The sequence below is a fragment of the Neltuma alba genome, unplaced genomic scaffold (assembly GCF_004799145.2).
Source record: "Neltuma alba isolate B1F8T4 unplaced genomic scaffold, ASM479914v2 tig00003697_pilon, whole genome shotgun sequence".
Classification (NCBI taxonomy): Eukaryota; Viridiplantae; Streptophyta; class Magnoliopsida; order Fabales; family Fabaceae; genus Neltuma; species Neltuma alba.
The window spans coordinates 152,825-168,614 of NW_021633393.1; the positions used below are offsets into that span (position 1 = coordinate 152,825).

The 15,790-nt window shown below is 33.7% G+C and overlaps 1 protein-coding gene across 1 annotated transcript; it reads left to right on the forward strand.

Moving 5' to 3' along the window:
* The first annotated feature begins 208 nt into the window (after positions 1-208).
* LOC114742260 (disease resistance protein RGA2-like) lies at positions 209-1,186 on the forward strand. Its single transcript, XM_028930534.1, has 2 exons — positions 209-439; positions 689-1,186. Exons 1-2 carry the CDS (start codon positions 209-211, stop codon positions 1,184-1,186), a joined length of 729 nt encoding a protein of 242 aa, XP_028786367.1.
* The last annotated feature ends 14,604 nt before the right edge of the window (positions 1,187-15,790 follow it).

Sequence of the window (15,790 nt, forward strand, 5' to 3'; positions counted from 1 at the left end):
TCAAACTGGGCAACCAATTCTCGGAGTTGGCTGATCGCTGCGCCAAAATTGAACCCTTTGGTTTTTGTTCTATCCTTGGCGAGCTCGCTCAGTTAAATGAAACGCTACACCAACTTGCTGCTTATGATGAGGCCGCCCAAGGCTATGCGCCCAAGCTTTATCTGAAACGAAACGGGTAATTATAGACAAAGCAGACCAGGATCCACTCATGAAATGTCTTTGTGAGAGTTATGAATCCTTCCTCCGTCTTGATGAGCTTAAGCATGACCGGGGAATTTGCTTGTCCCTGGCAGTTTTCCCGAACAATGCTATTCTCAGGAAAAGGCTTATTTATTGGTGGATGGGGGAAGGGTTGGTCCGGCACGAGGAAGAAGGTGAAAGAGTATTCCAAGAGCTTTTGGATTTAGAATTACTTATACCCCATGACAAGTGCCCAAGAGTGAGTAAATGTCGAATTTTCCTTTGGTTTCGTTACATGTTGATCTCGGTTGCTCTGAAAGAGAAGCTTTTGAAATTAGAGCACGGGATACCAGATCAGGGCAAGATACCACATCTTGATTCCACCCATTATTAGCGTACTCGTTTGATCGATGATCGTTTTAATTCGGAAATTGAAACAAAATCCATACCAGAGACTTTGAGGACAATTTTTAATGTAAACGGGAGAAATCTTCATTTTCGACACCAGTGGCTTGCTACACTGAAGACATTGGCGGTGCTTCAACTTGGTCACTGGCAGGTTTCTCCTACCCATCACATTGCAGTTCGAGATGAATCCTTCCTAAAAGGTTTGAAGACCCAGAAACTGCTCAAGTATCTCAGCCTGCGTGGGATTTCCAGAATAACTTCGCTTCCTGACTCCATTAGAGAACTGGCCAGCCTCGAAATCCTAAACCTCAAGGCCTGTCACAATCTAGAAACCTTGCCTGCTGCCATTGCATCACTGAAAAAGCTCACACATTTGGATGTATCAGAATGTTACCTGTTGGAGAGCTTGCCAACGGGTCTCGACAAGCTCACTTCGCTGCAAATACTCAAGGGATTCATAATACGCAGTTCACAGAAGACTCCCATCAGAATATGGCATCTTCGAAGCCTGAAGAATCTCAAGCGATTGAGTATACATATAGGGAGTGAGGCTACCATCCAGGGAGAGGAATTCGAGAAGTTGAAGGAAAGTGCCTGAAAATATCATGGGGTAAAACAAATGTTGAAGAGTCTGTGTCTTTTCTGCCAGGGCTACAAAAGCTGGATCTTGAAGGCATTCCTCACGACAGGAAGCCGGAATGGTTAAAGCCCAGCAAACTGATGAATCTGGAGACGCTACACATTAGGGGAGGAAGGCTCATGAATTTATTAGATGAGGAAGGGCAGTGGGATAACGTGAAATATTTGCTACTCAAGTATACTAAGATGCCGCCAATTAATCGAGAAACTCTGAGATCTGAGTTTCCTTCACTCCAATACGTGAAGAAGGTTGAGTGGGAAGAGAATGTCGTGCAAGAAGTTGTCGAGTATGAATGGAACAAGGTTGGGGCTGTGACAGATTGAGTTTCAAATCAATTTCCACTGCCAAGTTGTGAAGTAAAAGAATATTTGTTGCAAATAATTGTTTTGGTATTTGAATATCATTTTCTGAGTAAGAATCCTTGGAGTGAATCCCGAAACAGCATGTAAGACAAGGCTCCGCTCCTCTGTTTCTGGTTCGTTTTGCTGTTTGCCTTTACATTCTGTTGGGTGTTGCTGAAATGTTCTTCTGTTCATGAAATTTAATGAGTTTCCACTGCACACAATTCAGAAGGCTAACGGGAGAAAGTTAGAGTCACATATTTGCATGAAAGATGACGCATAACCAAAAGAATTTATAAACTTGATGTCGTACAACTTTGGGTGAAAAAAAATAAATAAATGTACTAAATCATATTGTTCTTCAAAAAAAAAAGTATTATCTTTTTTTATAGATACATGTATTCTCCTATTAAAAACAATCATGTTTGATCCTTTGTCAAGTGCTAAATATTAATATTTTTCCCAAAAAAGAAAATCATTCTGGTTGCCCATATTGTCCTACTGGACCCAACCTCCATCGGTGATGTTCGATCTGATTAAAGGGCCTAATTCTAAAATCCTATATTGTGGCCTTCATGATACACTGTTGTGAATGGGCTTCTCGTATAGTTTAGGCTCTATCAACCAGAACTTAGTTTCTAACGAGGTTGGGTATGAAATGGGTCTTTGGTCCTCTTTTGCTGTCCCAAATATTTTTTTCTTCCTATTTCATGGGGTTTGCCATTAAAACAAGGTTTAAGAAACCAAATCGGATCAACTAGTTCAACCGATTGAACCAAGAACCAACTCATGATCCGATCCGATGTGTCCTCAGGAAACGAGTCAAAAACGCGTGCCGATTCGGGTAATAAAAACTGGACCAGTTTTTCAAAAAAGAAAAGAAAAACAAAATCAAAGACTTTGGGGACCGCATTCCGTGCTCATCAGCCTGATGAGCACGGCGTGCTCATCACTCAAAACGCCAGCGTTTTGAGTGCTGAGCAGTTCAGGACCTTAGTTTTTTATTTTTGCTTTTTTTTTCTCCTTGTTCATCATTTAAAAAAATTATGGTTTTTAATATGAAAGCTTGTTTGAATTTTATCTTGATCCTAAATATAAGATTATAATCCATTTTATCTTTTATATTTATCTAATTTTTCTTAAAACAGTCATTGTAATTATGGTAGTTTTAACCAGTACATCTGATTAGTAATGACATTTTAAAAAAGATAACATCTATTTATTACAAATAACTAACTTAACTAGTTTTTTTAATCTATTTAAATTAGTCAGTTAATTCTTATATTAAGGACCAGAAGTAGTATATATTAAAATTATTTTTGGATTAAGTTTCACCAAATACTCTAAAATAATTTTTCATGTGTATTCAGTAAAAATATGGATGCATCTAAAAAATATTTTTAAAGCATTGAATGAATCACAAAATATTTTAGGATATTAGATACATTTGACAAAAAAATTTCAGGATGATAGACGAATCAAAAACTATTTCTAGGATGTTGAACTTGCTTGAAAAAATAATTTAGGGTGTTAGATAATTACAGAAAAAAATACTTTAAAATGTGAGACACATCTAAAAAATATTTTAGTATGCTAGATAAAACAATATTTTAGAATAATAAATATACCTGCAAAAAATACTTTAGAGTATTAAATAAAACTTAAACCAAAAATAATTTTTATGCATATATTTTTTTAAATAATAAAAGTGAAAAGGGGGGGAGACCTAAGGTCCCACGGTGCTCAGCACTCAAAACGTTGTCGCTTTGAGTGCTGAGCACGCCGTGCTCATCAGCCTGATGAGCACGGAATGCGGGCGCAAGACTTTGGGCCCCAAAATAAAAAAGGCTTTGGGGCCGAGAGATGCAAATTTAGACTGAAAGCAGGTCAGCCCACCACAGCAGCTCCAATTCATATTGAGCTGGCTATAAAACCACACCAGAGCTTTCTTAATTTTTGGATGCATTAAGAGGGACCATGATAATTAATAATTAGGGCACTCCCGGGGGGGGGGGGGGGGAACAAAGGAGACTTGGAAATGATGGGCAACCATTTTAATCTAGTGACTAGCTAGTGAATAATTAATTCTCGCTCTCACTTGAGACTTTATATAAAACTTAAAATGTGTGTCCGAATATATTTGTTATTGTGGCTTTTCTGTATATTTTGGCGTAATTTAACAAATATATCTAAATTTTGAAGATACTCGTAATTAATTCATTCATATTCAATTGTGGCAACTCCATCAAAAAACCTTTTCACCCCCACAACCTCGAAGACAAAATTAAATGAACAAACTTGGGAGTTTATAAATACTATTTTCGGTGCTAATTATAAAAGCTAGTTGACTAATTTTGAGAAGATTAAGAAAATAAGTTAAGTTAGTTATTTATAATAAATAGGTATTGTTTTCCTAAAATATCCTTACTAATCAAGTGTATTGGTTAGAACCACCATTATTAGAAAGACTACATTGCAAAAAATGCATAAATATGATAAACAAAATAGATTAGGGTCTTATATTTAGGACCAAAATAAAAATCAAACAAGATTTTATATTAAAAACTGGAGGTAGTATTACAGATGATGCATTAAATTTCTGGAGTCTGTTCTCTTTGTATCATTTATTCTTAATGGATTCCAGGTTTTAATTGGGGAAAAAAAAGTATAGGAAAAATGACACAAAAATAATACTTCAATTTGAAAATCCCTATTTGGTCACCTGAATAATGAAAATTTCCATTTGATCACACATGACTAAGTTGAGATTTTGAAATTTACTGAAAAGATCAAATTGCCCTTTATTTTTTTTAAAAAAATAATAATCAAGCACCCTTACCCACCGGCTGGTCACTAGAGCTCCGGCACTGGCGAGCATCATAGGGTTTCAGGTGCGACCGTCAGCCTACGATTGGTCAACAGAGCTCCAGTGACCGGCAACTTTTTTTTGTTGAGATTTTTACAACTCTAGTAACGTAGTTAACAAGTTCTTTAACTCTATTAACAAGTTAACTATACTAGTTAACAACAGGCTTTTCAGAAAATTAAAAAATTAGCATTTTTTATAACTTTAGTAATGCGGTTAATAAGTTCTTTAACGCTATGAACAAGTTCAGTATAGTAGTTAACAACAGATTTTTCAAGAAATTCAAAAATTGGTATTTTTACAACTTTAGTAATGCGATTAACAAATCCTTTAGCGTTATTAGCAAGTTCAGTATAGTAGTTAACAACGAGTTTTTTAGAAAATTCAAAAAGTAGCATTTTTATAACTTCAGTAATGCGGTTAACAAGTCATGTATGATGTAACGATATTAGCAACTCTTATAGTGCCATTAACAGAATTTCCTATGCAGGTTGATTTTTTTTTAATAATACCTCCCCATAAAGATTGGCAACACAAAATTTTTTATTTATTAGATAATCATTATAGTTATGAGAGTTGTTAATACCATTACATGATTTATTAACCGTATTATTGAAGTTGCAAAAATGTAACTTTTTGAATTTTCTAAAAAACTTGTTAACTATTATACTGAAATTTTTAATAGCGTAAAAGAACATGTTAGCCACATTATTAGAGTTATAAAAATGTTATTTTTTTAATTTTCTAAAAAATTTGTTATTAACTACTATATTAAACTTGTTAATAGCATAAAGAATTTGTTAACCACGTTATTAGAATTATAAAAATCTCAACATCAAAAAAATATTTGCCAGTCACTAAAACTCTGGTGACCGGTCGTCAGTTAGCTGTCGGAGCTTAGGCGATTGGCGGCCCACATAATCTCGATAGTTGTCACTGGCACCAAAGCTCCTGCAACCAACCGGCAGGCCAGTAAAGGAGTTTGATAAATTTTTTAAAAAAATTAAAAGGTAGTTTGGTCTTTTTAGCAAATTTTAAAATTTTAATTTAGTCATGTGTAATCAAATAAGAATTTTTATTATTTAGATAACCAAATAAAAATTTTTAAAGTAAAATGTCATTTTTATGTTATTTTTCCAAAAATATACGTGGCGTGAAACATTTCAGAAAAAGAAAAAAAAAGACTGTAACTACCGAAGACATTGACTTTTCCATCTGTCATTGTAACTTTTTTCCTTTCCGGTTGCTATCAAGATTAATATATTATAAAGAGAGTACGATAACGGGAAACAAAAAAAAAAAATGGAACAAGAAGAAGACTTTAGTTACCATTTTTTTCCAGTCTCAATTAAAGACTTGGTCAAAAATTGACTCTCAAAATCTGGCTTTTCTCCTCAAAAAGGGCCCTGATAAAAAGAGGAGGATGATGATGATGAGCGAAGGGAGCAGTGTCAATAAGCAAGAGACTTCTATTAATTTTATTTTTCTTTCCTCTCTTAACACCCCAGATTAATTAAATAAAAAATTAAATGAAGATATTTTAGTCAATCCGTAACATCTATATGAATTAAAAATTGTTAGATACGAATCATAACCTTAAACAGCCAAAATTTTGAAGTGGAGGAAGAGTGGTTTAGATCTTAAAACATTAAAGCAAAAAAATACCACACTCACACCTATTGGTCTAACACTACTGACGTTATGGCACTATGCGGCTCTCCACTAGTGCTACTCTTAATAATGTGCGATTTGATGGCCAGTTAATTTAATACTATCTCCGGTACTAAATACATAAAAGTTAGTTAACTAATTTAAATAAATTAAGAAAATAAGTTAAGTTAGTTATTTATAATAGATAGGTATTTTATTTTCTAAAATATTTTTGTTAATCAAATTTATTGGTTAGAACTAACATTATTAGAAGGACTATCTTGGGAAAAAAACGAATAAATATGAGAGATAAAATAGATTGGGATCTTATATTTAGGACCAAAATAAAAGTCAAATGAGCTCTTATACTAAGGATCGGAGGTAGTACTACCTCATGTACTTAATATAAGACTTTGTTTGACTTTTATTTTGATCGTAAATATAAGAGCCCAGTCCGTTTTGTCTATCATATTTATGTATTTTTTTCAAGGTAGTCCTTCTAACAATAGTAATTCTAACCAATATACTTAACTAGCAAGGATATTTTAGAAAAAAATAATACTTATTTATTATAAATAACTAACTTAACTTATTTTCTTAATATTCTTAAATTAGTCAACTAGCTCTTATAATTAGGACAGGAGATAATATTATAATTAATTAATAATAAATTGTGGCACCCACTTAAGATTTTAACTTTTTAAAATGTGTGTCCAAACATACTTGTCATTTTTTCTATATTTTTAAAGAAGACCTCAGCATCTTAGCTTTTTTGTTTTGTTTTTTGTTTTATGTTTAACTCATGGAGTGGATTATAAAGTGGCTCTTAGGTCCGGCATTTTCTTCCTAGTTGGGCCACCATGATGTAGGAAGATGATGAAAGAACAGGGATATAGAGCACTTTTTATAATAGGTCATATTTTAGAACCATCAAATACCCTCTCCCATCTTATATATAAACTTGACTTTTAGAGAGGAGTTTGGTCTACAATATAAGTTTTATTTTTTAGCTTGTCTGACTTTTTTTTCTTCTATTTTACCCTTAGTTGACTATATTTAGTGTTCATTCTCTCTCATTAATATTACCCTCATATATTCTCTTCCATCACTTTTCTATTTATTGTCTTTCCTATTTACTCTCTTAATAAATAAGGGCAATTTTTTTAAAAAAAATTATATTTCTAACCAATTTATTATTTTTAACTAATTTTAACAGTTAGTTCTTAGATATGATTTAATTATTTGAAACTTATATATAGAACTAAAGCGAGTGTCAATAATTACAAGCTTGCAACTCCATTGGTGACCTTGATAGCATAAAAATCAACAGGATAATTAATTTAAAAACCTGTCCTGAAATAAAGAAATTAAGCGAAAGCAATTAGACAAAATTAATTAATTAATTAATTGTGGCTCCTAAAAAACAAAAATAGAGATACTTAGAGAGATTGCACCTACGGGACCTTTGACTCTTCAGAAAGAGTTTATTTATATTTAAAATGATTGATGCTTTTTTGTTTTTGGGTGCATCCAGCGTTACAAATAGGATGAAAATAAGTTAGGCCATATCAGACTTTAGTTAAAGAGACTCAATCCTAAGCCTGCTTTCAAGCCGTTTTTTAGTTCCTGTCTAAGTTTCCGAAATATCTAATGGGCCTGAAACTTTGTCAAAGACGTACGTATAATACTCTCCCTTCTATTTTCCCAACTCGTCGGCCAGAAAATAAAAAATTTTGTATTTTTCCAACCCTCGTTAAATTACTCTAGCCGTTAGCATTAGTAGAGCAGTACCCGAGAAAAAATAGTTTTTTTTAATAATGAACCGGAGAAAAAATAAATTAATTAAATAAAAGCAACTTCTTTTTTTTTTTTTTGAGCAATGTGCATCAAGCTAATTATTTAGAAAACAAGACACTGAATATTTGACATTTCGAGCGTCTCTTCCCTACCCTCCAGTCCAAAGTGCAGAATGTCACCATGTGTCCATATGTCCATCACGCCAATTATTTAGAAAACAAGACACTGAGCTACATTATCAAGTGGCTGCCCAGCACATGAGCAACATTTAATTCAAATCTCATATAATTAATGGAGATTAATTACTCATTCATGATCAAATCATTTCCATTAGTTGTGTCATGTCGCATCCAACATCCAATAAACAGTGAAGGGTTAACATAATTTTTTATCTTTAAAATTTGAGTCTATTTTGGTTTTAATCTCCTCAAATTTCATTCTTTAAAATTTAGTTCATCTTAAGACATTACTACATTAGTCTCTACAAGTATAATGACACTAAAATCTACTAAAATATTATAAACAACATTAAAATGTGATATAAACTCACTACATATCATAAACAACGTTCAAGTGGTGACGTGAATTTAGAAAAAAGTGTTATTTAGTAAGTTTATATTATCACTTTAACAGTATATGATGTTTTAGCAAATTTTAATACTATTATATTTATAAAGACTAGTATTTTAAAATAGAATAAACTTTAAGATCTAAAATCAGCTGTTTAAAATTTTAGGGATTAAACTAAAATCAGCTTAAATCTAGAAAAAAAATAAGTTTATATTAACGCAGAAAACAACAAAATCCTTCCTCGTCAGACGCTGAATGATGGCCGACAGATTCACATGTTATGTTCAGTGGGGTTGGAAGCTTACGATAATTAGTGATGTGGAAAGAGTCACGTTTGCGGGTCCCTTGTCTTTGTCCCGAATGATTAAAGTCTTCAAGTTGCTGGTTAAAAAAATACAAAAGGATTAAAGTCTTAAAGTTGCTTGTAGCTTTTCCTGGAATTTAATTTTTTAACTTTTTCATTTCATATTTAGAAAATTATAAAAAAATCTCCAAAAAAAAAAAACTCAATTATTATGGCACTCTTTAATAGTTATTTTTTTAGGATATTTCTTGGATTTTTTTTTTCAGAAGAGTCATGACTCGCGTTCGAAAATTTTTTAATCTTATTTATAAGATATCAAGAGATATTTTTATATGAATATATAATTTTACTCTATTTTATTTTTATAAAGTATAATATATATTGAATAAAAATAAAATTAAAACTTGTTAAATTTTAAATGCGAGTTAATAAAGTTTGAGATTTTTTTTATTTATATAAAACATGTTAGAAATAATTTATAAATAGATAAGGGGAGTAATATTAAAAAAATAATAAAAAACAATAAATTGATATTTTTTCGATTGGTCGCATTGACCAGAGGGAAAATTACACACAGGTCTTATAGAAGACAATTAATTCTGAAAAAATCTTTTAAAATCTCCAAATGTTTCCAAAATCCCCAAGGATCTCAAAATAAAAAATTGAAATTGTGAAATTACAACATGCACAATTACAGTCACAAACTATACAGCAGTCAATCACAACCTATATTTAAACCATTTATGACATGCACGAAGCCAATCACAATTGATACTCAACCGAACGACAATATACACAGCATACAGTCACAACCTACACAACAGCCAACCACAGTCTTTTCAATCAATGAGGGCAAGTAGTTAATTTTATAATTTTAATTTACTCTGAAGTTTCTGAAAACTTAAAAACTATTTGGGGATTTTAAAAGACTTTTTTAAAATTAATTATCTTTTATAATACCCGTGTGTAATTTTCTCTTGATAAAAAAGTAATTGGCGGTTCGGTTGCCACGTGAAGTTTGGTGTAATGTCTATTTTCATTTGAGTGAATCAATACCAACTTTGTTGAAGTCCATGCAAGTCTCTTTCTTGGATTCCTCACTCACACGCTAAAATATTTTAGTCTCAAAATTTTTTTATATATAGATACACAATTTTACTTAATCTTATTTATATAAAATATAATATCTATTGAATAAACATAAAGTTAGAAACTTATTCAATTTTAAATGAGAGTTAATACAGTTTAATTTTTTAATATATATAAAATAATTAGAAATGATTTATAAATAAAGTGAGAAAAATAATATTAAAAAAACATAATAAAAGACAATAAATTGATATTTTTTCCGTTGGTCGCATTGATCAAAAACTAATTGGCGGTTTTGGATGCCACGTGAAATTTGGTGTAATGTCCATTTTCGTTTGACTGAATCAATACCAACTTTGTTGAAGTCCGTGCAAGCCCTATTTCTTGGATTCCTTTTTTGCAGAAGAGTCACGGCTCACGCGCCAAAATTTTCCCCTTTCTTAATTTCGCACGTACGAAACAGAACTGCAGGGCACCGTGAGGCTTGCAGCCTTATTACAGAATAACTGAAGAAAGGGCCCATCCGTTGATTTTTTTTTGGGCCTTTGGCCCATCCGTTGATGAGTCTTCGAGGAAAACGAATTCAGGCATCACCGATCAGCTGTGCCACTCTTTCATGCACGCTGCCATAAATGCCGGCCAATAACTTTCGAGGGTTCCAACTTCCATTCCAAGGAAGGAAGACTGTGAGGGACATCTTCTCCAACGCGTTGAGCGTTTGATGCAGGAAAAAACTTTTTCTCAAAAAAAAAAATGCAGGAAAAAACTTTTTTTCAAAAAAAAAAAAAGATGCGGGAAAAAAAAACTGTAGACTTTATGACAAGTATTTTTCCAGACAAAAAGATCACAAGTTTCCATAATAATTTTATTCCTAATTTTTTTTAATTATGCAATTTTACTTATAATTTTTTTGGTACAACTTTACCCTGATCTTTAAATGTAATTTTACTTTTGAGATGCAATTTTACTTTTGAAAGATAAAATTGCACAAAAAAATTATGGATAAAATTGTACCGTTGAAAAAATCAAAAAAATAAAACTACACCTAAAAATTAGGGCATGTATGCTGCAGAAATGAGCTTCAAAATATTATTTGAGCGATAAATATTTCACATTAATTGGTATGTGTACGGTACAATTCTTTGCTTGAATACTCACTTTGTGATGATGTTCAAAGGATTGAGCAAGAATCATCACAGCTAAGAGAATGAACGATCAAATCAAAGCAGACTTTTTTTTTTTTTTTACCAGAATAGATGCATTCATTAAAAGCCAAACGAAAAGGGAAGGTTCCAACAAAAGCAAGAAATAAACGCAGTACAAGAAGAAAGATAAAACACTAAGGCCGCCACACATCAGCTTATCCCTTCCCTGTTTGCATCTAAGAATAGCTGGTACTCACAATCTGGTTCAATATTTGAAGCTTCCCGATGGAGGATAGAAGCTAGAGGAGGTGGTGATTCAAAGATCAGACCGTTAGGTCCCAACTCCCTTGAAGCTAAGGCAGCCAAAGCATCGGCAGCAACATTTCCTGCTTGAGGAATTAGAGAAAAGGAGATCCAACGTCGTTCTCGCAACAGATCAAAAATATCAGATAGTAAGCTGTGGACAGTCCAGGGACATCCATGGAAGCTTTTAGAGGTAAGGGACATGAATAATTCCTTACAATCCATCTCTATGATAACAGATGAGTGCCTCCAATCATTAGCTAACAACACAGCTTTAGCAGCAGCGAGGATTTTAGCATGGATAGCAGACTGGGCTTGTACATGTTCCATCCACCCTTTCAAGAAAGATCCTTTGCTATCTCTGCACACAATACCAATTCCAGCTTTATGATCTTTACTATTGAAAGCACCATCACAGTTAATTTTGATTGATGGAGACTGAGGTTTCCTCCACTTAATTAAAGGTTTGGAGACCCCAGTACTTGGTGCTGCAGCGTCTGGAATATTTACCTCCCAGTATTCTTGTAGACTTCTATTTGTTAACTCAATAGCAGTAGAAGGACTAGGCTGTTCCTGTTCAAAGACACATCTGCATCGAAGCTTCCATATATGCCAGCACATAGTTGCCACATAGGCACTTCTATAGTCCGGTTCATCAACATCAGTAATAAAAAATTGTTCCAGCCAAAAGTCAAAACTTGTAATAGAGATGTGATTAATGAGAAGACCCAAAGCACAACCAAACCAGGCCACTTTAACCCAATCACAAAGAAGAAATAAATGCTCAATAGTTTCAGAAGCATCACCACAAGCAGGACAAACAGGGTGTGTGGAGCATTTTCTTTTGTATAGGGCATCCTTAGTGGCTATCGCTTGATTCAAAATTTTCTTTTGTATAGGGCATCCTCAGGAATATTCAAACAGTTTACTGTGGAGCTTCTAACATGGCCTGGTGTATTTGTTGAGAAGAATACACTAGATTTCTCAAAATTAATTCTTTGACCTGAAGCATTACAGTAATCATGCAAAGTCTTCATGAACAGTTCACAATTGCTTCTGTTAGCATTTAGAAAAATGATTGTATCATCCGCAAAAAGGCTATGAGTAAGCATAGGACCTTGACGACAAGGCTTAATTCCAATAAGGTTACCGTGCTCAGCATGGAAAGAGATCATGGAGGAGAGAGCTTCCAAGGCAATAATAAAGAGATAGGGAGATAAAGGATCCCCCTGGCGCAGTCCTCTCTGGGGTTTTATATTAGCAATCTGTTTACCAGATAACATCACATTAAAAGAGACACTACGGATGCACTTCATAACCCACTCAACCCATTTTGAACAGAAATTCATTTTAAGCATAACTCCTTCCAGAAAATCCCATTCTAATCTATCATAGGCCTTGTTCATATCCATCTTAATAGCTACCTCAAACTTGTCACCAGATTTTTTATTCTTCAAATGGTGAAATTCCTCATGCACAATTATACTATTATCCTGAATAAGACGGTTTGGGACAAAAGCTCTTTGGGATTCGGAGACACAGTCATCAAGAACCATTTTCAGCCTATTAGCCAAAATCTTAGCAATAATCTTATAAGCAAAGTTGCACAAACTTATAGGTCTATACTGTGAGATAGTTTCAGGAATGTCCACTTTAGGAATCAAAATCATATTAGTAACATTCAACTGAGTTAAATCCTCTCATGAATCAAAGAAACTTTTCACCAAAGAAATTAAAGAGACTCTTACCTCTTCCCAAGAGTGTTGATAAAAATGCCCATTAAAGCCATCAGGACCTGGGGCTTTGAAGGCACCAAGTTGAAAAGTGGCTTCCTTGACTTCTGCCTCAGTTAAGGGGAGGGTAAGAAGATGGTTCTGCTGCTCACTAACCCTTGGCTTAATATAATACAGAACAGTATCCAAATGCCCCTTACTAGAGCTATTAAAGAGGGAGGTGTAGAAATATGAGATATGATGGGATATATCTTCCACCTGCTCCAACCAATCTCCATTGTGATTCTTCAGGCGTAGAACCATATTTCGCTGTCTTCGCATTATGGCAGTGCGATGAAAAAATTTGGTGCTCAGGGGGGCACAAGAACAGATGTCCCTTGAATAATTAGCTTCAGGTTGCTTAAAAATCCGGTAGTAAATGCATTCAAGTTAGGACACTTTTCTATCCTCAATCTCAGCAGATTAGGAAATGTAAAATTGCAGTGCCCTGAGTTAAACTTGATCAGCTTTGGGAGGCTTACAAGTTGAAGATGCTTTGAACTACGAAATGATCTCTCCTGCATTTCCGCATCATCCTCTATGACGTGTTCTATCATCTCACACGACTCTATCTTCAGTTCCTCCAAATGAACAAGTTCTTCTAATAAAGCAGTCGAAAGCGGACTCTTGCGTAAGCCACACCCGATGATTTCTAGTTTAATTAGTTCACCAAGTTCCACAATCACCCTTGGATACTTGTTCCATATGCAATTCAAATTGGGTAAAGAAAGCAATTGCATTGTTTTCAAATTGGGGAATTTCAGATTTCCTGCTTCAGTAACAAATTCTGTAAGGTCGAAAACCTGTTCAAGCAGTTCGCACCTTTGGGCTATCAGTTGCTCAAGCTTATTCGACCAATGGAGCAAAATGGACAGAAATTTGTTCAACTCATTGTCTCACTGCGAGGCCTCTACAGTCTTCAGCTGCCTGAAAGATGATGGTTGAGGCTCCTTTTCTATATCTTTTATCAACTGCTTCGAGTCTTCAATTTTAAAAATTTCAGGTTTGGAGAGTTCGGCTGTGTTTGGATTGCGGTTAGAAAAGGTAAAAAACTTCTAAAAAAAAAATGAAACTGAAGTTTGTAACTAAGTTGGGTATAAATGGTTGTTTGGTTGGGGCTAAAAAGTCCAACCAACTTCTAACTTTCAACCTCAGTTAGACTCAACGGAGAAAAATCTGACTTTTTCCATTTCAAACTGTAGTTTTGAACGGTAATCATTAAAAAAGAGCATTAAAAATATACCAACCCAGATTTAACCTTATATTTTCCCCTCTACCTTATCTCCTTCATTAGCATAATGAGCTTTTATTTAGACAAAATGAATTTTAATTTATATTCATGTTTGTCTATTATATATATTTAATTAATTATTTACAATGCGTTTTCAAATTTTTCTCCGTAACAAATATTTTTATTTTATAATTTCACAAATAAACTATTTATATTTTATCATAATAATTTTACATATTTTTTAAAACTATTATCATATTAAAAACATAAAATTTCAAACACTACTATTCAATAAAGTTTATATCCTTTTCAGTCATTTTACAACTAAACTAACTTTTCTATTAATCCTTCAAACAACTTTTAATTTTTTCAACTGACTTTTTATAAGCACCTATCCAAATATAAATTGTATTACACTAACAAACTTAAAAATCAGTCATCATTAGCTTAGTAGTATTAAGTCACAAACAGTATTAAAAATAAAAGTAAATAACTGGTCGGCAAAAACCTTAGTCCAGTAGCATTAATTCCATCATTGAAAGCGAGGTCATAAGTCATAACTCATCAGTTCAAGCCTGTGTTATTGCATGTGTGCGGGTTTGTCTTTATTAAGATATTCTTAAAAACTGTTCTCTTGTAAAAATAAAATACTATCCTTAAGCTTCATTATATTTTCATTGTCATTCACATGACATGACCCCAATGTTTATGAGAAGCTAAAAGGAAGAGAGTACTTAACAGTTAAGTCGAAGAGATAACCATTGTTGCTCTCATCATCTACATGTTCCCATGGCCGGCAGTTTTCCACATGAAGCTTCTTCAAAAGAGGTCTGTCCACAATTCCCAACATTGCCTGTTGAATGTTGGGACACTTAACTTGTACTGTATCCAATGCAAGCCATTTAACACTAGAACCATCCTGGCTAGACGACCCTGTAAATTTAGGCCATTGGTCAAGAATTAGAGTTTTCACCTGAGGCAACTCAACAGTATTTGCACTTGCTCTTTCGTCTATTTTTCTTTTGACAATTTGCACTATGCTTTCGCACGAAATTATCTTTAGCTCTTGGAGGGAGGAAAGCTCTTGGGCCTTTGATGACGAAAACAGATATTCTAATTATCACACATAATTGAGTTACAAGAGTAGAAGACACAAGCATACGACGAATCGCTATCTTTTTTGAACTTAAGAACAAAGTCTTTTCAGACTAAGTCAGAAAAGGGTAGAAGAGATGTAAAATCTAAGTGGGCATCAATAATCCATCAGATCGATTCGACGATGGGATTACTGGTGGACAGCTCGGGAGTTGTAGTCTAATATATGGACGAAATGCGCTTTCCCTGTGCTTTCCCCGTAATCAAAAGGATTTAGATGAATCAATCTGTTGTTTGCACGGAATTTTTGAGCCACGGATTTTCTCCGGCTGGTTACAATCACGGCACCACCTCCATGTTTCTTCAATTTGCCCAACAAATTATCAGCGAGCCCTTTGG

Excerpts from the sequence above, each read along its gene's own strand:
- LOC114742260 (XM_028930534.1), top strand. The coding sequence starts at position 209 with ATGAAATGTCTTTGTGAGAGTTATGAATCCTTCCTCCGTCTTGATGAG. Across the intron at positions 440-688 it reads CCCATGACAAGTGCCCAAGA|TGGCTTGCTACACTGAAGAC; the intron begins GTGAGTAAATGT and ends TTTCGACACCAG.